This window comes from Pleurodeles waltl, chromosome 4_1 (assembly GCF_031143425.1).
Source record: "Pleurodeles waltl isolate 20211129_DDA chromosome 4_1, aPleWal1.hap1.20221129, whole genome shotgun sequence".
Classification (NCBI taxonomy): domain Eukaryota; kingdom Metazoa; phylum Chordata; class Amphibia; order Caudata; family Salamandridae; genus Pleurodeles; species Pleurodeles waltl.
Genome location: NC_090442.1, coordinates 200,536,511 through 200,559,414, shown reverse-complemented (window position 1 = coordinate 200,559,414; position 22,904 = coordinate 200,536,511). Strand labels below are relative to the sequence as shown.

The 22,904-nt window shown below is 41.0% G+C and overlaps 1 protein-coding gene across 1 annotated transcript in view; it reads left to right on the top strand.

Annotated features, from left to right (window-relative positions):
- The window catches only part of B4GALNT3 (beta-1,4-N-acetyl-galactosaminyltransferase 3), a 501,487-nt gene that overhangs the window by 214,956 nt on the left and 263,627 nt on the right, over positions 1-22,904 (top strand). The window contains exon 2 of the mRNA XM_069228126.1: positions 12,336-12,439. Coding sequence (XP_069084227.1) covers positions 12,336-12,439 — 104 coding nt within the window. The remainder of the gene's footprint in view (positions 1-12,335; positions 12,440-22,904) is intronic.

The window sequence follows — 22,904 nt, the reverse complement described above, 5'->3', positions numbered from 1 at the left end:
AAGCAACATCCTGGAGAAAACAAACTCTTTTAGGGAATTCAGGAGTAAGTAAACGTGAAATGTAAGCAGGAACAACATTGCTCTTCTAAGGCTGAGAGAGTAGGGCCTGTTTTTGCTGGCTACCTCTGGTGGCGGGGTTCAAGGAGGGCAGGGAGGGAGGACATTTACAGGCGACCTGCCGGGTCATTACCCCACCACCAGACCACTTCAACCCCACCCTGTCCATTCCACGTGATACCTCTGGTTATACCTCAAGCAAGTACAATAAATAATTTACCATCACAGTATAAAAATGCCTTACCCCAAAGCGTCAGCATAGTTTTCCTATGGAATGCAACTTTCTCCCATGTCAAGAAACGTCCAATGTTTGAAGAAGTGAATTCCTTACTTTGAGACCCTTTGCAATTGGAGCCCAGAGCTCACACCACTTCAAAATCTAAATTAAATCACTGACCATTTGTAACCCCTTATGTCTGTGAAGAAGCTGTTTTTCTCATGTGCTTGCTGGATAGGATAAGAAATGAGTACACATACAACCTGCACAACAAATTGTATAATTTTCGTGGTGAACCATTCGTTTGTTCTCCCTCAGTACATCCAAACCTGTGGTTGGAATTGCCACTTTGAAGAAACAGGGAGATTCTTGTGTTTAATTTGCATCAATAATTAGGTGGGGAGAATTGTAATACAGAATGATGCCCCTCCCCCCTTCCATAATGCCATGAAGATCCCCTGAGACTCCAGTGTCTCAACGATATTCCTACCCTTATGAGGGAATTCGTGGACCCTGAGGAGTGCCACTTTACTGCAGGGGCTTAAGGGGCCTACATTACACCGCTGCATTTCTGTCCAACATAACTGGATTCACAGCAGAGCTATAATGAGCTGGGTACTCAACACAATGAACAGCAAAATATTGACAGAGTTCCATGCTATCCACAGAGAGTATATATTAGTATATTTAAATATAAAAGATCCTACGCGGGACAAAAAGAAACTTAAAATAAAGGGCTGAGATTTACTTCTCTCCCTAAACTTATTTGTATTTTTTTCTTTTCACTAAGGTTCCCAGTAGTGTGCCTGGAAAGCTGCACCTGCCTTAGCTTTTCAGGCATTCTGCTACGAATGCCCTGACATGCCCCGTGTGGTCCATTGCTTCCTCCTATATAGAATTTCACTCATGGAGAATTGAGCTTCCTATGCAAACGCATATTTGGTTTTCTCTGCAGAGAAAACATTTGGATGAGGAAACAGTTCTTCTCTTACACCCTCAGCAAATCTCAGGGGGATCCTTTCCCCTTCCCATCCTTAATGGGAGTTACTCAAGCACTTGGTTGGACCCCTCAAGAGTTGGATGAGGTCAGACCGGAGTTTGGGAATGCCAACAAACAAACTTCTTACTCGGCGTCGTTCCAAGCTCCCAGGTTGAGCCACTCCTTGGAAGGCCCACTGCCCACCGCTTCAGTCGGATTTACTACTGTGGATCTCTGCACTAGTAGAGATGTTGGCAGTAGTAAATGCAGTTATGCGTGCTAGGAATCCCCATTGTGAATCAGCTGAAAATACCATTGTGAGTAAGGCCCATACAGTTGGAGGGGTGATAAGTGTCCACTATTCCAAGAAACTCTGTGGAGTTAGAGAGTTTGGCTGGGTTATGGATTCCCACACAGGGGTCAGCAAGAGGACTGGTCTGGGGGGGCGCCTGCCTGATCTGGGGGAGATGCAGTTGTCTCATGTGAATGGCTTGTTTTCATGGATGGGTGATTTTGTCACCTTAGCAAGTATTGTGCATTAAATGCTCAAAGGTCTGTTGGTGCGGCCTGTTCCTTCCACATCACAGCTCCTTCCCAGGGTTCACATTCAGCCCCCCCCCCGCGCCCTCATTGTGTGCCTGCAGTTGGCTCGGTGTTGTGTAACCATCTGCCCTCCAGCCAAAACCAACCAAGTGCGGTTTTCCTATTTCTACTTAGTTCTTATAAAGCAAATGTTTTTCTTTAGGCCCTGGGCATTGTATTATTGTACACGTTCTTTTATACACAAAGACCAAGAAATAATGCACGAGTGTGACAAAAGAACTAGGGGGCGGTATCAGAACGCGCCCACTATTGGCTGGGCACAAGCCACAATACACTGAAGGGTATAAGAAGGAGTCATCGAAATTCGAGGTTACTACTTGGGCCTGTGAGATAGGGAGGCCAGAGCAAACGGCGACTTAGAAAAATGGTTCATTTTGTATTTCCACCGGAAGTTATGATTTTTTGTGGTAGCCCGGTTTCTTGAAGTGAAGGGATTGGTGATGGCAGCATTCGCTATGGAAGTAGGAATGCTTTAATTCATATCTAAAATGTCCAGAGACAAGTTTAATAAAGAAGATTTTAACTAAAAGGTGACTACAACAGTTCAGCTTTTCTGGTCTGTCGGCCCCTGGACATGTGCAGACCTACCTGACATCTGTGTGTCTACAGGTTGCTGTCTGATGATGTCTGGTCATGTAATGCAGGGGGCGTGTAAAGTAGTGGTCACTAGCTCAGTTACGTAAACAGGCAAGTGCATCATTTTTTAAAAATGTGGTATTCTACTAACAGCACATTAAAAGCATATATTTGTTGTCACGGCCGCGTTATAGCCCCTCGACGTAGGTGGTAAAGTCTGTGCCCCTGCCAGCGCTCACCTGGAGTGGGTATTTCGTCAAATGTGCAGAGAGAGCCTCCAACCAGCAGTCTAGGCAGCAGCATCGGTGTCCTGGCACTAGCATTAAAACAGCTTCTTGTATATGAGTAAACCAGTCTCCTGAGTTTAGGTGTGAGAACCAGGCGATGGAGCCTCTGCAGAAGGAGTTTACAAATCACAAGGAAACTTGCATTTTCAAGAAGCCATTTTTGAACAAGCATTTAATGTGTTAATTACAGCACCCCCCCCTCCTGCGCATTTGGGCTGGATGTTGTGAAGAGTCTGGAGGAGACTTCGGAAAAAGTACGGGGTGAATCAATCTAACTGCCCTTCCTTCCTGAGAATTTTAGAAAGGTAGTTGAGGAATTCTGTGTTTACTGGAACATCTAAAATGAGGTTACCTGTAATGTTTTACCCTGTACTGGCAAATAAGTGAGTACTCTGCTTCCGTTATGGACTAATATTGTTGTAATTGGCATTGTTCAAACCAATAGCTGGAACTGGAACTTATATGAAGTGACTGTTATTTACTCCATCCTGAAGAAGTCTTCACTATTTGAGTCTGGAAGCCGGAACAGCCCAGGCAGGTAGTCAAGAGCGTCTCTCCGCTTTTAGTGACAGTCCTTAGATGTTCTGGCATTTGGTACGTCTGGAAGGGTATCTCTGGTACGAGTGTGGATAAATGAGGGCCTTGTAGGTTTTATATAGTTCCATTTGCATGTGGGTTTAGTTGTTTGTCTTTCTAACGTGGAGTTGTTCTAAATTGAAATCAGGATCTAAATTAGGGATTGCTATGTAAGATAAAGTTTTTACTTGGAAATAAACAATATATACATATGTAATAAAAGCTGTTAATTACATAGTTATTGTCTGTACTACATTTAATTCCTAGCAAAGGCAGGAATCTAAAATCATGAGTGCAAATTTTGACTCGGTAAAACTTCTGAAAATACTTTTTAAAAATAATGTAATTAAACCGAGTGAGAACAATTCTGTTTAAAATGCAGCCGTGTGATATTTCCCTGAAACCTCTTGAACCATCCATAAAATTCACACAGGGCCAGTTTCGCAAAGTTGAAGTAGTTGTTGCAGAAGTCGCATATTAGCATTCGCAAAGCTGTTTTGATTGTCCTGAAATGTGCCATTGATAGATTACTCAGATGAGTTAGTACAGTTGTATAGCACTGCATAGTTAGCACTATCGTTCAGCCTATTCTTTAATGTTCCCAATGTTGTGATAACTTGTGTCTGAGCCACTAAGTCAACTTTAGCCACCAACCCTTTACTACTTACGCTTTGCAATTTTATACTCATTTTATGTATTTCTAGTTTTTACTTTCATCCTAATAAAATATTAAGGCAAAACACTTGTTGGCTGTTTCGCATGTATTATAATTTGGATATGCACTACATTAATGGAAAAATAAGAAAAAAATAATTATTTATACCACCTTCGACTTGTTTCTTTTTTCACATTTTGAAGTGTCATTAATTGAACTTGGTGTGTGTGGTGCCCCTGCTCCCAAGATTACATTTATCACAAATAAGGTCCTTATGGAATGACGATTCTTCTGTGAATCCTTTTGGAAGCAGGCTTTCTTGGGTTTCTTTCACCACTAAGATAGACCAATAGATGCTTATATCTCAGTCGCTTAGTAAACTCATCAAACAGGACTTTACACTGGTCATATGGACTTTTCATTGTCAACTGAGCGTAGGAAAGGAGCTAACATCAGCAGTACATTTCAAGTACAGTGAAACCAATGTAGTTCCACAGAAACGACAGAGAACTTGTCCTAATCATAAAGGTTTTATTAGTAAGTTTAGTCAAGGTTACAAGTTAAACCAGTTAGCAAAGTTGTACCAAATATATAGTAAGAGCATATATATTTAAATGATCATGCAGTCTGAATGTGCATATTATAAGGAAGAAGATGCAAACTATAACTACACATAAAAGACAAAATATCAACCAAACAGGTTTCCATAAAATAGCTTCCCTATTCTATATAAAGCATTGAAAGTGGCAAGGGGATTTCTACGAGGAAGGGGTCCGCATCAGATGAACAAAGCTCTACACTCTAGCAGGGGAAATCAGCCGAGTTGAGCAAAGTCCCTTTCTCCTCAAAGTCAGGACAGGATCTGCTAAGATATTCAATGAAACACATTATTAATATGTGAAGGAAAGTTCTGGAAACTGCTCCGTATCTGTTCCCACCAAACGGATCAATCAAGAACGGCCGTTCTTTGGGAGCAGGTAAACTCCCCGGGTTCCCAATACTGGACAGTGAAGCAAACATCTGTGTGACCTTGGATTTATCATTGGTCTGGTCTGTCTGGTACAGGAGGATCTCTCCCACCACCATGAGCTGCGTCTCCACAGCCAAATCTCAATTAATGTCTGGCTATCTAACAATTTCAATACAATAACAATAAGCCTATTCTAGCTAACGAGGAGCTTAATGAGACACTGCAGAAAGGGGAAAAACATGAGCCTTGCAGAACATTTTATAAACTTGAAATGTGTGCAACTCTGACCTAATTACAGGTTAGGTCAACTATAAAAAACATGGCTTCCAAACAAGTGTGGTTAACATGAGTAAATGATTTGATTGCATTTCAGTAATATATGTGTGGATCTTCTCTAAGGCAAATGCAACCATCTACTATATTTGATTAATGATAATTGCACACCGATTAATACTGTTGAAAGCACATTGAGTACAACTTCCATGTAAGTGTGTGTAGCACTAGATTATCTGGCTCCAACTACAATAATATAGATAGACTGGGACTTTAATATGGGTGAAGGATATATTTTCATGGCTGTCCTAAAATATGCTATAAATTAAAAAAAAAGTCCTTCATCTTTTAAAGTGAAATTGGACCATAATAATCTCACTATATGTCTGCTTCTGGTCTGCCTTGCCTTATAAAGTTTTAGAAAGGGGGTTTCAACCACTTCAATTTGTTTGGAAGCTTCAAACCAAATTGATCTCTTCAATTAGGTTTTGGCATGGGAAAGAAACTACCCTGGGTGGATCACTTCAGGCTCATAAGGATAAGAAGGTGTTATACCTGCCCATGTCTGTTTGCAACACTGTGGTTCAGGGCACTTCTCTTGTTTACATAGCAACACAACAAGATGATGGACGGAGTGCTGAAACGTTTCAGACACTCAACCTCAGACACAGATGTGGGTTAAATCCATCATTCTTTTGCTCACCATGCCACCCCAGTTTGGATCCATCCGTATGCAAACCAGTCTTGCCCCTGTTCATAATGTGAACATTCCAACCTGAACTGCCTGGCTAGGGTCTCCCCGGAAACAAGCATCCTGGGACCGTTTTTTGGGGTATCACCCCTCATCATCCAGGCTAGCTTCAATCCAGTGGCACAGTGAACAAGGGACTTATGTCTGGGTATACTCTGGCCACTTACTGCGAACATAGCAACACAAGATGATGGTCGGAGTGCTTAAAAGTTTCAGACACTTACCCTCCGACACAGATCTGGGTTAAATCCATTGTTCTTTTGCTCACCATGCCACCCCTGTTTGGATCCAGCCACATCCAAATCAATGTTTACCCTGTTCCCCGTGGGAAAAGTCCATCCCAAACTGCCAGGTCAGGTCCTCCTTAGGGATGAATGTTTGCAATGTTCAGCATTCCATTCATCCTCTGTTCTTTTTGCTTTTGTAACCCTAAGTGGGAAGGGTATGCCCAGATGTGGGCCATGTGCTCACTGTGCCACTGGATTTAAGCTAGCCTGGCTGATGAGGGGTGATACCTTGAAACCAGTGACAGGATGCTTGTTTCCAGGCTGGACTGTTCCCATGGGGAACAGGGTCAGGACTGATTTGCGTTTGGCTGGGTCCAAACTGGGGCAGGTGGTGGGCAAAAAATGATGGATTAACCCCAGATCTTTGTGACTTGAGGTGAATGTTTGCATTGTTCAGCATTCTGCCCATCATCTGTTCTTTTTACTTTTCTTGTTTACTTCATATCATTTTTACTAGGGACAAGCAATGGGTTTTGGGGTACTTAAGAGTATTTCCTTTGTGTTCTCCTATTTGAAATCCATATGAAGCCATCTATTGATTCACTAGGGTGAAGGACATTTTTGTTCCGATTCTTACGCCTATGAAGTGCAACGCTGTATGTGTATAATTGATATGCAAGACAGGTTGAAATACCATGGAATACTACTCAACACACAGTGGACTGGATAAGTAGAAACCTCTCAGTTACAAGATGGGGCATTGCTACTGGGTTTAGATTTTGCTCTTCGGGCCCCACTTATGTAGCCGGAGGCCACCTACCTACTTATATGAATATATTCAGGTTTACTTAAAGTAAACATCCTGGAGGCACTTTGGGACTCAGATGTGAGTATGAACTCCCAGACAGATTTGATGGTAAAGGAACACATACAGTTTGACATTTGCAAGAGTGCAAAGCCTAATAGGTAAAACAAACTGTCTATGGTTGTTAGGGATCCTTGTGGGAACCCAAGGGTGCCGGGCCACCCCAGGACCAAATACTGTATAACTATCCCTCAGCCAATATCTGAAGAACATCCTTCCATGCAGGCTGCCAATTCACAAAAGTGGTTTACTCTTTCCACTAGGAAGTATGTGGCAATGCAGGATGCTCAGACATTTATTGTTATCCCTTGATTTTCAAAAAATGTTAGATTTACGAGTGTCAGTTCAACACAGTTATTAAAAAACACACATTTGCTAGGCCTTATGCGTATTCCAAATTCCTGGGAAGTACAAATGACGCCTGTGCCTTAAATCAGATTCCTAGAAAGAAATAAAAAGTAATAGATTTTCTTGATACTCAATTTTTGTCCATTCTATTTTTCACGGTCCATGAAGAATACACAATGAAAAATCGCTGTAAGATTTGCCTAATGTGTTTATTCCTGAGTTTCACATGCTTTTGGACAAACAATAAAAGTAGGCTATTAGTGCAAACGGACAAGTCTGAAGAACATCTTCACATCATATGTTGTGGATTGGCCCTTAATACAAAAAGATGCAGATTCAAACCTTTCACAACATTTATTTTGCCTTTTATATTCATCTGGATTAATTTTCTGGCTGATTTCCCGAACCATTTAAATAAAATGAAATCAGACTTGAATTACGAGTAGCCCCAAAGATGATATTCATGTGTTGTGGTGAAGTAATAAGACAATAATTTTAGAGAAACATTTGGCAGAAACTATAACGAAGGATGGAAAAACAATAAATCCCTAAAGAGACTTCACCTTTATGTGTTTGGGTGGAGAAAGCAAAACAGATATATGTGTTGTACATAAGAACCAGTTTGTTAGTTGCAAAGACAAAGGCTTGTTTTTAGACAAACCCAGCCTATACCAAAACTCTACAAGACCTGACATTTAGGGTAAACACAGTGCTATAGTAGACATGCGTTTGCAGCCAAATTAGGATTATAAATTGTGCAGGGAAACTTTTTCTTCCTCGTCCAGAAGTCATTATGCAAAACATAGAAAATCGGAAAATCTGCAGAAGAAAAACGACCTGAAAATATGACACAAGCATTGGTAATGCCAATAGGTCTAGCTTTATGTCAAGACAGAGGTAAAAAAAAACATGTAAATTAATGATGCTCCTCCTCACATCCGTTCTGCTGCCAGAGAAAAATAAACAGACACTTTAATAGCATTGCAATGGCTTATGTGTCCCTGAAGGATCAAACTCAGACAGCTGGCTAAATACACAAATTGATCACCGCTGTTTGGAGGGCAAGCACTTTTCTGTGGAAGCACACAACCTCTGCCCAATCAAAACAGGTACTGCTGCATTTTCAACACGTAGGCGGAGCCAAAGCCCTCCTTCTCCTGCTACTCACATAATTGTGTGGTGACAGCTTTGCTGTCAAACCAGACCATAAAAATAAAGTGGCAATCAGTATCTCAACAGTTTCCGACTGTTATGTCCTGCATTACATTTGGATTAGGCTCATAACGTTTCATCCCTGGATTACTGGACTCCTCGGAATCTGCATTTCCGGGTACAGGGTTATTTATGCAATTTTCCTGCACGAGTTACGATGAGGTTCCGCCCGCACAATGATTCCTCTTTGTTTCTCTCTGCATCATTTGGAGAAGGTGTGGGGTTAAAATGAGTTTGATTGTACAAGTTAATTTGATCATCTCGATAGTGTGCAGTTTATTTTATCAGCGCACAAAGCATTTTACCGCGACCTTTGGTTCAAATAGCTGCTTAATATGAACGATGGCCTTGTAGCATTGCTTCAATTGGGCAACATGCAAGAAAAGAGAGCAAATTGACATTTTATTATGAAATGCGTTTTGTACCCAGTGCAACATCTGATTGGACTAGATGAGTTAGAAAATACTATTTTCACTGGAAAAATTTCTCTAAAACAACTCAATTCGTGACAGAGGCGTTAAGATGTCAAATTCTTCTTCTTCCATAAACATTGTGAAGAATGTTTCAAAGTGGCAATGATTTTAAACTTGCCGAAGTTTGTGACGTTAAAAAAAACGTAGAAAAAAATCACCCAAAATAGTGCAGAAAACATCCTGGCAATAAAACTCACAGTTCGCAATACAATTGCCTTGGTACTTTAAATTTCGCCTACCCCTGTAAGGCGTAGTGACCTTGTTGTTGCAGTCTGATTTTTTTTTTCTATAGCTCATCATGCCATACTTTTGCTATTTCTGAGCACCATAAATGGTAGATGTTACCGATCACTGAAGTTCTTGTGGCCAATGTCACATGCTTCTACCTCTGCGTTTAAGGTGCTCCAGTGTTGTACAGCTTGGTCAACCTCTGCTGGGGGGGATGAGAACCAGAGAGACCCATGTTCCTCTGAGGGCCAAAGGATCTAACCCCTTTTGACACAATTCAGATTACTCCGCATGTGCCTCTCCACACGCACCCCACTGCCCATCCGCAAGTCCCTGCAGAAACACATCACTGCAACACACTGTCATTTCACACGGTCTTGTCCAACCCCCCTACAACCTGCCAGTATCACAACACGACAAGCACACCTTATCGTTCCCCATACAACAAATGTCTGCTCAACGTTCTGTCAAAAAGCTGGCGCAGCAGACCATCACATGATCACCTCACCATCACCGAAATGTCGCTACTAACCTCCTCCTCTTTCATTTGTAATAAATTCATCTCATAAGGTTACAGAATACTGTACCACAGCAGCACACAAGACAAGCGGAGGCCTCACCATTGTCCACAGTTCATCATTATTACTAAGACCCTCTCACCATAGCACCTAACAGTATGTTAGGAAACCTTACGTCACACGGTACTCCTTGGAAAAGCCCACAGTATGTCTCAGATTATCTTCCCTACAATCAATAACATTTCACCTCACCTAGCAACACCTTGGCTTCAGCAAGATCATTCTACATTATTTTCGAACTCCCAGCTTTCTACACCATCATATCATACGTCAGCAATGATTGCAGCGGAGACTTTAGCCTCCTAAGTGACTCTACCACTAAAGCTCGGAAAGAAGCTCATCTTGCCTCAGCTGAGAAGGTCTGCTCACCAAATATAAGAATAATTATCATTGGACATTAATTATTGCTGTCTTTATTCATGGCTTGGATCCAAACCATGTCCACTGGGAATGCTTTGCTGCTGTGCCCAGGTGGGAACACTGGTGCTGTGTTCCCCAGAAGAGTAGAGTAGCTGCCTTACCCAGAAAAAAGAAGAACAGGAACAAGGTCCACTTATCTGGATCTGTGTGGAGAATGACTCAAGAGACTGAGCCTGTGTCATGACCATAGTGGGAAATGCTTAGACCATTCTCCAGCCTCCAAGTTTCCTAATGCCCTGCATTGTAGGAAAAGGGGAAATATAGGAAAGAGGGTTATGGTAGAAGTAGAAAAAACTATGGTCCAGCACCTCAGGTAATAGTCAGGAGCATCTACCTCCTATAAAGTAAGGAACTGAACTAATACCACAATCAACACAACAGTAGTTATGGAAAAGCAGAAACCCTTGCCACCATTAGATCTGATGGCAACTTGGACCAGGTAGAAGCTGGAGTCTGGCTCCTGCTGGTAAGGCTACAGAAGAAAGTTAAATAGTAAGTCATTACATAAGAAACCCTAGGGGTATACTACAACACAAAAGGTGGACATGGAGGAAGGGGGCTGGGTGGGCAAACTAGATGGCAACAGGCTGTGAGAAATACGTTTATCCCAGAAGTGAAGGGTAATCATTGTGGAAGCCAATGACCACTATCTTGGATTGTGAAATCAACCGTTAGGGAAGCAGATGTCATAAAAAGGTGGTGGCCATTTTGATTTAGTCAGAACTCAATGCATGCACAAGGCAAAGTGTGTGATGGGCAAACATTCGCCATTGCTATCCTGGTGAGCATCACTGCCATCCCCCAAAAACTGCTAAGTGGGACACACTAAACCCATTCAGGGCAAAATATTAACATAATTCTAGGGTCACTCACCTCTGCAACTTACTTTAAAACACACTTCTACATACCCCTGCCTGCAACAAACATCAATCTAAAATCTTCTGCCCCATAATAAATTCAAGCATTGGGCTCCAGAAACGGCGATACTGTGCAACACAGAAGCACCCCAGCAGTTTATCCAACTGAAAACCCTGGCACTACTCACAAACCGAGCATTTTTGAGGCCCATCAGACGTCTATCAAAATACTATCATTTAACTCTGTGCCAAGAGTAGGAGTGGATTAATCTTCTCCGAAATCCCTCCATCCCCACTCAAAAAATGCACCAATATAAACCATTCCTACCTTTACAAGATTAGCACCACCAAAAACCGTATTGATGTCACCAAGAACATATCCAGCAAACCTACAATTAGAACTCATGGTGAAGTCACCACCTGCCATGATGCCATACCATCCCCCATCATCTAGAATCAAGATCTTCTCCGACAGAAGCTCTGCCCCAGCATCCACAAATTATCGCTGCCGTCACTTTTGTAATTTCTGCCCTCCCAAAGGAAACCACATCTAAACTCTGGCAAGCCATTCAAATGGCACCCAGTTACCTGCCAAGCAAAATACCATTTACAAACATACGTTGACCAGCATAACCTACTGAAGTCCTACCAACCAGGTTTCTAAGCCAATATCTAACCAAGTAATTATCATCATCTTTTGAATTACCAGCCTTAACTTGCCAGTAGCTTTCAATACTTCCCATATAGATGTTGGTCTCACAGCCTCCTAAAATGATTACCCTCAAACTTCTCAGGGAGATAATTTGCAGAGATAGAAAGCTCCAGATTCACCTCACCAATGACCACCCAATCAGGATGTGGGTTTCGCGTATTCTTAAACCTGGAATATTCTTGTCGCTTTTGTATGGTTTAATTGGTTTTCCACAACAGAATATGCACCAGCCAGCCAAAGACAGTAAGCAATTTGTAATAAAGTTCTGTACTGGCATTTGTTTCTTGGTAATGTTTGCAGTGCGCAAGTGCTGTAGTAATTGTAAATGCGGCCCTAAATCATCTTTACTTAAGAGTGTACTACTCACTTGTCTGATGTATGCTACTCAATCACAACACTTAATGACTGTTAACAAATGTTCTGACTCTTGTCAAGGTCTAATAAAAGTATTTTCCACTGTCCTACTCACAGGATACAGAAGCTGGAGTGAGCTGGGAAAAGCTTTGGCCAATAGGAATATCCCTGCTGTGGATCCCCACCTGGAATTTTACTACCCAAAGAAACATGAGCACCAGGTAGGTGCACAAATGAGATGCAAGCGAAGCCATATCAAGTTAATGCATGTATTGTGTCCTGGAGCAAAACGTTTGGGAGATCACTACCATATATATATATATGTATGAGTGACTCTATTGCCATTTTTATTCCATCTGTTTGCAGAACATATTAAAATATAAAATCCACAGTGTCAATTTTTTTTTATTGGTAGGTGACTTGGTTCACAACAGCGTTTTTCGTTTTTGTATTTACCTACGGGATGGACCATCTCTGTACTTTTCCTACTCGGAGCATGATCAGTTATTGCACAGCTTTATGTTTAAATTATTTTCATTTAAACGTGTTGAGAATAACTACCCAAAATAAATGGCAGACGCCATTGTCTACAGATAGAAGAGGCAATCTATCCTGACCTAGTAAATCAATGAAATTCATTATGATTTTTGTGGATACCTACCAATTTCTTCCTAAAGCGCATTGTGTTTCCAAGCGCTTTGTGTTAAGAAGAAAGACCTCGAGCTGCCCTAGATAGTTTACAGTATTTCATTCCCAGGCATGGGTCTCAAAACGTTCTATGGTCCTTCAACCACCCAATATTGTAGTGTCACTCCAGCCTCATCTTTCTGAGAGCAGCATCTTTCTTAACCCAGGCCAATAATAACGCTGAACTGGCGATGCTAATGTCCTTGGTTCTTTATCATATACATTAAGTATACAAGATAAACTACCTCGGCTCTCTCTATGCTTAATGTTGACCAATTAATGCTGTTAACATCTAGTCTGTGAGACTATGCCTCTTATTTTTTTATTTTATGTATTTTTTTTAATAATTAGTGTTTTTTTTCTTGTGACTTACTAGAACATATATCTTTGCTTGAGATTAGACATATACGTAGCTAGTGAATTGTGTGTTTTGGCGAGCCTTGTAAGATTTTCATTAGCAGTGTAAATGAAAATGGGTGGGTTGTTAATTTTTAAGGTGCGTATTTTGAATCAGGCTTTGATGATGATAGACCGTGGTATATGTCAGAATGTTACCCAGATGAATTCTGGATAGGACATAAAATAGCCCAGGGCACCAAAATAAAAGTCCCCCCCGCCTTAGCGAATTAGATTACTGAAAAGTGCCTCACATTTGGAAGTAGGTTATTTTTGAACTTGTAAAGATGTTGTATAGGTGATTTGCAAGGTAGACATGCATTTGTCCTTGCTACAGGCAATGTTTGAGGTGTTACCAGGGAAATCAACAGTAAATAACAACCCACCAGCCCATAAAACAGGCCAATAAACCACCAAAAAGCCGGCCCACACACTGACCTATCAGACCAGCCCCTGTGACACTGTCTGATTGCCCTATAGGCCAGTCCAAACCTGCCCCTGAAGACCTGTAGGCTTGTTACTCTGCCATTATGGCCTACTACTGCCATTGTTCCCCGGCTGCAGCATTAGATTTCAGTAATTTCTCATCATAACAAGAAATTGTTTTGAGTATAGGATTGTTATGCTCTGGGTTAATGGATGCCACCTTTTTATGGCACAACAGCAGAATGATGTTGATTCTTGGAGGTCAATATGGATATACTTAATGCTAATGTTTTGGACCCGTATCAAGTTTGTCGAAAACATAATTCAGAATAGGTTATACTGTCATTCATTGATGATTTAAGGAAGGACCTAGATGACAGCCACACTCCAACCTTGGTCCTACTTGATCTGCCTGGCGCCTTTGATATGGCGGATCATTCAATTCTACTTGAATGGCTGTAGGCTTTAGGTGGGCCACCCTCAAGTGGCTCTCTTCCTGTTTGGAGGACTGGTCACAGTCAGTTCACATTTCTTCTTTTTGGGTCACAGAACTAAAAATCGAACTTGGCACCCCGCAAGTGCTGCCCTTTCCTCACATCTCTGTAATATGTAAATCCAATCCTTTGTAAGGAAACTTGTTAAGAGAGGCTGCCAGCTTTTTAATGGTGCAGATGATTGCCAGATTCTGCTGCGACTGCACATTTCGAGCTCGGGTCTGTTTCTTGATATGATCCAGTTTATGAGTAATTGGATGAGCCACATTTATTTAAAACTGAAAGCAAAGAAAACAGAAATTGTGATGCCGAATCAAAACCTGTCGCTCTGGTTCAGTCTGCTTTTGCCTAATAAGATGGGTGCATTTCTGACATCTAAACCATCTGCTAAGAGCTTAGGAGGTCTTACTCGACCAGAATCTGTCTGAGACCACATATTCATTTTGTGGTCTCAAAACGTGTCACTGTATTGCGTAAAATTAAGAAAATTCTGCAATTTCCTACAATTGATGCAGCAAAGGCCTTTAAGACAGGACTATAGGAGCGAAATTGGACTACACCAATGGAATCTTTTTAGGCTTTTCTGACCTTGATTGGAGTAGACTTCAAGTAATTTAGAATGCAGTAGATGTATTAATTTTGAGAGTCCCTGGCAGAACTCATTCCACCCCGCTCCTGAAGAAATTACACGGGTTACCAGTTAATCAACTATTCAAATTCAAAATCTGCTGTCTAACCTTCAAGGCATTGGGAGATATACTCCTCGGAGAACTCTTTGCTCAGCAGCCACAAATCTACTAGTGGTCCCAAGATTCACAAAGTAGAGGTCCGTTGGATGGAGTTTCATCACCTCGGCCCCTAAGGAAAGGAGAATGCTCTTCCTTCTGAAATACGTCCCATCACTAGTCTAATGCTGTTCAGGAAACCTTTAAAGACCTGGCTTTTCACGCAGGCTATTTAGTGCTTGGACTATTGGCCTGCTGGTGTTTTCTTTGATACTTTGGTGCCAAGAGACCTACAGGTTAATGTGCGCTTTACAAGACAACAGAAACATTAACATTGGAGAAGTCAACTGGAATAATAAACAATGTCTGCAAAAATGGGACGTGAAATGATCTGTTTGTTTTTCCACTTCTTACAATCGACCCTAGGGGGCTTATTCACAAAAGCTTTTCTGAGTAAGGGAAGTAGTGCTTTAGGAGTACTCTTGTATATGCTCGAACATTTCTTTTTCACTAAGCCCTGAAACGCCCACCTCCCTATTTGTAAAAGTGCAAATGAGTCACTGTCCTTTCTCTGTCTCCTAATTGCATATAAATATTCTCATTTGTTTCTATTTAGTGCATAAAAGAGTACTAAGGAGTACTAATCGATGGACTCCAAAATGCCGTTGTGAATAGATCCCTAGGTCGTGGATCCATCACTCCGCCCTTTACTAGAACATGAACTGTGACAGACTGTGAGTTAAGCCCCTCTTCCTCTTGTTTTTGTAACAGCACTTGCTCTTTCCAGGAAGCTGCCTGACAAAATTTCACCAGATAACTTTTCAAAATACTCCCCAAAGTTTCCACTATTACAATTGAGACAAAGTAAAATAAAATGCATACACCTTACTACTAAAAAGAGTATCTCCAGTGAACATCAAGCTGCGAGACAGTAGATTTCAGATTCAGCCTCAAGGGGAGAGAAGGGTCTTGGCCTTGTAAATCACCCTCTTTTCCATTCTTAACTGTTTTGTTAGAATAAGTTGTGGCCACTATTAAATCTGTGAACATCACGGGTGTCCAGTAACCCTTTCCAAGTAAAATAACTTATGTTTGCTATCTTTCTCATTATTAATACATCATTAACAGTTCACTTGACTAGAGTAAGATGCCATCATCTTTAAAAGTCCTCTGTAAATCCCTTGGATTCAGCAAGTTACAAACCTATCACTGGGATTCATTGATTGATTAAACTTTTCAAAAGGTGGCTACCAAGCTTCTATTGAGCCACTCAGATGCCCATTCCATTTTGGGCAATATTGAATCAGGCTTTCACTGAGGTGGGACCCCTGAGATGGCTTTACTGGACATTCTTGAGAAGCTGTTGGAGACTGCGGATATGTACATCACCGAGTGATGAGGAAATACATTTTTATGCGAAAGCAAAAGGTGAAAAAACAGTCTTCGTGTTTTTTTTGCTATCAGACACCACACAATGCTCATTATTCCACCCAGAAGGCGACGTGTCTACACTGAGTGGCATTATAGCCATGGGTTATTGTTGTGGGGAGTTAAAGTAGTCACACCACAATGATAAGAAGAAAGTATTTATTCCACCCAAAGAGTAATATAGCACCACATTCCAGACCCAGCTCATACCTCTCCAGCCTAACACCTTCTCCCATCATTCTCCTGCATCACCCTTTAGAATGTAGTTGTGCATCATTCTGGGTCAAACCTGGAACCAGTAAGAGAAACCCACAACAGTTATCTTCAGGGCAAACTCTGTGTGTTACCCCCCTGTTATGTACCCTCGCCTGTGCATCTATCCCATACCTTTGGGGAGGATAATTAACAGCTGTTATTGCCTACTGGTGCCGCGAATTAAGTTTAAATAATGCATTAATTTATTTCACAAAATAAAAAATTTGGGTCCTCTGTATGGTCAAAATATTTCCCCTCTGTATTCAAATTGACAGCTGTGTTTTTCCATCTTAAACTAAGAAACTCATTCAGTACACTTTCCTGAAAAATAGCAATAACCTCTTTATGCTTTATGCTAGTGGACCATATAACGGCCCTTTATTTAGGAGCCTCCTTTCTCTTATAACAGTTAACGATTAGACATTTAAAACAATCTATTAATTCTTCTCATCTGGGGTCGGGTCTTTAATTCGTCTGTCTTCTATTTTCCCTCATGAATGTATAGGAGTTCAATTTCGGATTGGAAATTATACGTTTCTTTTGAATTCTGTTGATGAGTCTTTGTTGTTAAATAATAGAGTTGTTTTCTGCACCTCATTATTTAAAATTGAGTGTAAGTTTGTGAAATAAATGTTTGCGTTGTTAAATGTTGGTCCTTCCTAGAGCTTAATATCCACAATTGAATCTATGCAAGGGTTCTAAGACTGAGGAGAGCACTGTGTTGGTCAACATGCTCCAGCTACTCGATTAACTAGTATTAATTGTCAGTGAAAGAGGGTTGTGAACCCTGCTGGTCATAGAAGGAAAGGGCAGACTTACATGAGAGGGAAGTAAAAGACTTATTGAACGGGTACGTTTCAATAATATCTTGAAGGCCACCACATTAGGAAGATCCATTAGTTCAGAGTAAAGAGGTATTTTAAGTTGTGCCCAGCATGCTGATGGTTTTGCTACTATGCTTCTTCCTGCCAAATTTGGTGTTTGATTCTATCATAGTTTATTCTGATGTTGCAAACAGGGATGTAATCAGGGACTTCGCTGCACCGGTACTCTTGATACCAATGTCCACGACAGATTTCTACATTGGTTCACAGAACTTTACATTTGTTTTTTCATTCTGCTGGAAACCCAAAAGGGCGTTTCAGGGCCGTGAGATGTGGTCTGTATTTTCAGATTCATGCACTAGCTCTCTGTTTGATTATTTATCCTCAGTAGACTAGTTGACCTAAAATGGATGTTTTAAGCATTTTATGTAGTGACCAATCTGCAGGAGCCTCCTGAAGATCATGAACTACTAGTTGGTGTACTCAATGTTTGCTGTGATCTACTGGTCAGTTTGTTTCATTGCTGATGCGTGGGTTATCCTCAATTTGATTGGCCATTCAAATTGAGTAGTAGTGTCTCATGCTTTCTTCGTCACCTCAATGTCACCATCACCACTATTGAAACAGAGGTATTTATATTTTAGACACATTGTGGTCATGTACCTACTTTAGTTATACACTTCTCACCTTCAGGGTGCAGGCACTGTGTCCATCTACACCATCAGGAACTGTCGTCCCAATTCCTACCTAGCACACAATGCCTCACCTGAAGTCCTACCTTCCCAAGGTAACAGGTGATTTTGGCAACCTTGAACATGACCACTTTGATTCTCAAGGAAATTGTGGAAAGAGATCTTGCCCTTTTGATGCTTACGTATGCATGCACAGGGTGAACACAAGAAAGATACAAATGAGGGTCTTCAAACATTTATTGAAATAATCGTATTCTTGCATAGGGAGAATGAGCTTTGATTATTAGGCAGATGAAACAAAGCATTACAATCAACATTGCTAACATGGTGGATAAAATGAATAATCCCACCATGGCAATCTTATTTCTATATTCCTACCTATCACTACCTACAATCTGAGAGCATAGCAAGTGTACCCTCTGCCAGATCTTGAAATATAGCCTGAACCCCCATACCTGGATAGCGGGGCAAGGGAGCCAGTCTAGTGTGAAGTTAGTAATCCTTCTCTGCAAGATGAAAGGTCATTGTCAGCAAAGCTGCATATCGAACACCAAATCCGTTCCAGGACCATCACGGCCGGAGTGCTCCACTGACCCCTGTAGGGCAGTGCACCATTTATGTTCTCAAAACCACACTGTGTTAGAGGTGCAGCTCTGATAAGATGATATGTCTGGATTTCAGGAGCTTTTCCAAAACGGACAACGCAAGCACTAGGATATCTTGTTCTGTATTCCTAGCCTTAAACAGAGTGTACAGATGGCATGATGAGAAAGGCTTACTGAAAACAAGCAGCATGTACAGCGTATTCTCAGAATAATACCCTGAAAGCATAAACATGTAAAATTATATTGCTATGAATTGAATGAAAACAAGGACCATGTTCTCAGTGTCAATGGGATCCAGAATGGAATCCACACCCACAGACAACATAACCACCATGGCCTTGGCAAGCAAGTAGAAGGAACAGACATGGTCAGCACCCTCAGCCAACACTGAAGGTTTGACATCCTGTATTGTGCTGCATTAGGATCCATTTCAAATGAGAAGAACGGCTCGTAGATGGCATCCTGTAGCAATGGCCGTCTCATGGGACAACACTGAAAATGAGTCCTCAACGAGCACATCTACAGACCCATGTCCGTAGATTGTACCAATTGCCTTTTAAGGCAAATGTCGAGTGCACACTTGAAAGGGCACCAGAGACAGCGGACCACAGGCTGTACACAGTGTAACCACACCAGTCGAAAAGACAGGAACCAGTTTTCATTCAGTTCCTCATGCAAAGACACTCCAAAGTACTGTTTCATGTGTTTGTGAAACAGCTGGACGTTCGTTAGTTGCATCGCTATTTGGCCTTGAAGTGGGACATCCCTTGCAGAGCAGCATAAATAGGACCAAAATAAAACTGATCAGAAAAAACACAAGTGGTATGCCTCCAAATACACTAGAAAACAGAGACTGTATGAAGTACAGTTTCACTCCAAAAACAGTCTGGAACATTCTAACAAAGCCAGACCCAACTGCTTTAAGAAGCCGGGGAAAGTTTGTGCTCAGTAGCGATTGTATTTCAGAAGATGACCTTGCAACTTGAAGTTCAAATATTTCACAGGCAGATGTAAGTGTCACATTTTTTAAAAAACTACAAGGCCTTTAGTCTGCTCAGTTTGTCAAAGCTAACATTAAATGTTGGAATGGAAGGCCACAAATGAACTACTCTAATCATGTGTGTGGGTGGTAAGAGCATGTTATTACAACATGTAACTGTTTGAGAGACCGAAAACACATATGGGACACTTGCTCTCATCCCACAACAGTCTTGATCATTCAATATAAAATAACTTCCATTTGAAAGTAATTGAAACACTAGACGAATCAAGGAAACTGGTATGCCATTCAGGTAATACACCAGATAGGCCAGGGAGGCATGACGCACCTGGCCTATTACAAGTCATTGAGTGGCCATGCGAACTTTCACATTTGTTTCCGCTGAGAAAAATCTTGTTTTCCCCACTCACACATTTGTAATCAAAGGGCAAATTTTAACAACTCATGGATGAAACTCTCCCCCAAAGCTTCATATATGCCTACTGGCAAGTTTTTCAAATATGACGTGAATTGAAACGTTGAAATTGGCAATGAGATCATCCCATGAATTAACCACACTGCAGATGGCGTCCCAGCTACTGTGAAAGGCAACTTTTCCAATCTTTCGATATTTCACATTGTATAAGTAGCATCTTTCTTTGCCATTAACTGATCCTTGTGCGTTAAATTAAAAGTCAAAAAAAATATTTTTCCAATTACGTACTTCCAAGGCATGCAGTTTGATTTTAAAACCTGTAGCGTCCAGCTCAGCTGCATAATAGATCCAAGATGACTTTGCCCATGGTGTACGAAACAAGTGTCATTTTGTATAATATCAATTGAAAATGATACAATGTATTCATTTAATTATCGACAACAGTCATTGCTTTCTCTGAATTAGCCCAGTGCTTAATTTGAGCCAGTGGTTTCCGGTGTGGGTCACCAGCATTTATTTTTGAGGGCTGGGACTTAGTTTTTTGAATCAGGCATTTACTACGAGCAAAAGACACAAATGAGAAAGTCGGAGGAAAGAAAGATGGAAAAGCTTCACAAGGGAAGCACGCAGAAAGCCTCAAGAGTGAACTGCACGGGTAGGGAGGGCTGTAATGGATTAAAAAGGCCCGAGATGGCGTTAGGATTATGCTGCCGCAGCATTCAGTGCTTGCACATTTACTTGCTGCAGCCGCATGTTTCAAAGGACAGCTTTGGGCACCAGCACATTTTTATTTACAAGTTAAGCACTGAAGCAGACTGATCAATTTTCCTTAAACGAGTAGCAGCTTCCATCTGGGAAAGCTTCCAAGTTTTATTATAGACAACACAAAGGAATCTTTTAGAACGTGGTGACCTAGGACCTAACAAGATCTTGCAAATCTATGTCATCAGAAAGGAGAGAAAAATATTATTTTCCTGCAGACAAAGTGGAATGTTGTTACCAATGCTGGCATAACTTTCCTACCCTATCGGTAGTAACAACCCCTGTGTTTGGGACTGGATGTAATGAGGATCTGGTCTGCTTACTTTAAAACCCTGTGAGGAGTTTAAAAAATGTGCATTGCAGCCATTTGTGTCCACTGGCCAAAATAACCATCCATTCGGACCTGAAAGTGAATTGTATGTACCATTCTCCACTATGCTATTCAGCTGTTCTCCAGCATAATTGATGGGTTGCCAATTATCAAACATGCAATAGAGTTAATTGCAGGCAAAATAATTTCTTTAATTTTAGCTAGACCCAAGCAAGTAGTTTGTTACACTGGTTCGTGCCGGAAAATCATCTGTATTGGAATCAAACAGGCTCTAAACAAGGCATCTGTGCCTTGAGCTTGCCAGTGTTTTGTTCCCCAAACTTATTTTAAATCAATATTTTCCTTCCAGTACTCATAGCCTTTAAATGCCAGTTGGGAAATTAATTAATTAGAATAAATTAATTTTGCCTGGGTCAGCATATTTTTCTTTGCTTTTGAATGAATAATTTTATTATAGTAAGACACTGAAACTAAGGTATAATGCTCTAAAGAAATATGCAATCTTGTCCAAATGTTTTGGAGCTACACACTGGTGGAGTTGGACAATGTTCCCATTGTGTGTTTGAAAACTGTACGTGGAGTACTAGCTCTATGTAAATAGTGATTTGCATAGTGAGGGTAACAAAACATTTCACCATAATTAGCAGACTTCATGTACAAGCCCTCGCTTTCAATAACTGTATAATAGTCAAGCACGTGGAGCATGTATATCACAATTTTTACCTCCCATTCATCAGAAATAAAACCTGGGGTTATCATGTCATCCATGGCAACCTTAAATACATAAGGAATCTGCAGAGTTTCTGTAAGACAAAAATATCATATGGGACCTTCTCCCAAACAATCAAATAGGACACTGGAAAAACAGAGATGTTCAGAAGGGGCAGGGCTCTTCTACTTTATTTGAAGCCGAATGAGCTTTCAACACCTCAGCTACCAGTTCTACAGCAGAGCATTCTGGGAGATAAAGTCCATTTATGAGCAAGAAGAAACAGTCACAAATCCAATCCAAAAGAGTAGGAATAGCAATGAAATGGTAATCTAAATGTAAGACCATGGAGAGATCAGATAAATATGTTTCAACCAGCAAAGAAAATCACATACTTCATGTAGTGAAATATTTGAGGAATCAGGAGAAAAGTCGTCAATATCGACAAAATAGCCAGAAGCAGTCTGTGTAAAAACAGGGGCCTCAATTGGTAAAAGAGAACTGGTAGATGCCTCCAAGGGTGGTTCATCATGAACAACTCTGTTGTTCGGAGTATTAGTAGAAAACTGCAAACTTACATCTAATGAATGCCTTGCAAACTGCAGCAGTAACAGGAATCAACAAAAGTTAATTCTCCGACCCAGCCCAGGGGAAATAATATTTCTATTGCTCAATACTGTGTAGAATCGGCCACATGGTACAATTTCTCTTCATCAATTGAGACAAATTGTTTGTCTTTACAACCAGCAAGCGGTGGCAAAATCTTGGTTCTGGTACCTTGAAAGCCAAGGACTGACACTGGTGCACGGTATGATAGGGCCAAATTCCTTCTTCACTGCAGTCTTCTCTCAAACTAGGTCCTTGACTTTTGGAAATCCAGACTGAAGATGCTGGTTGCTCCTTCACTCCTTCAAAGACAGAACGTTTGGATAGTTCA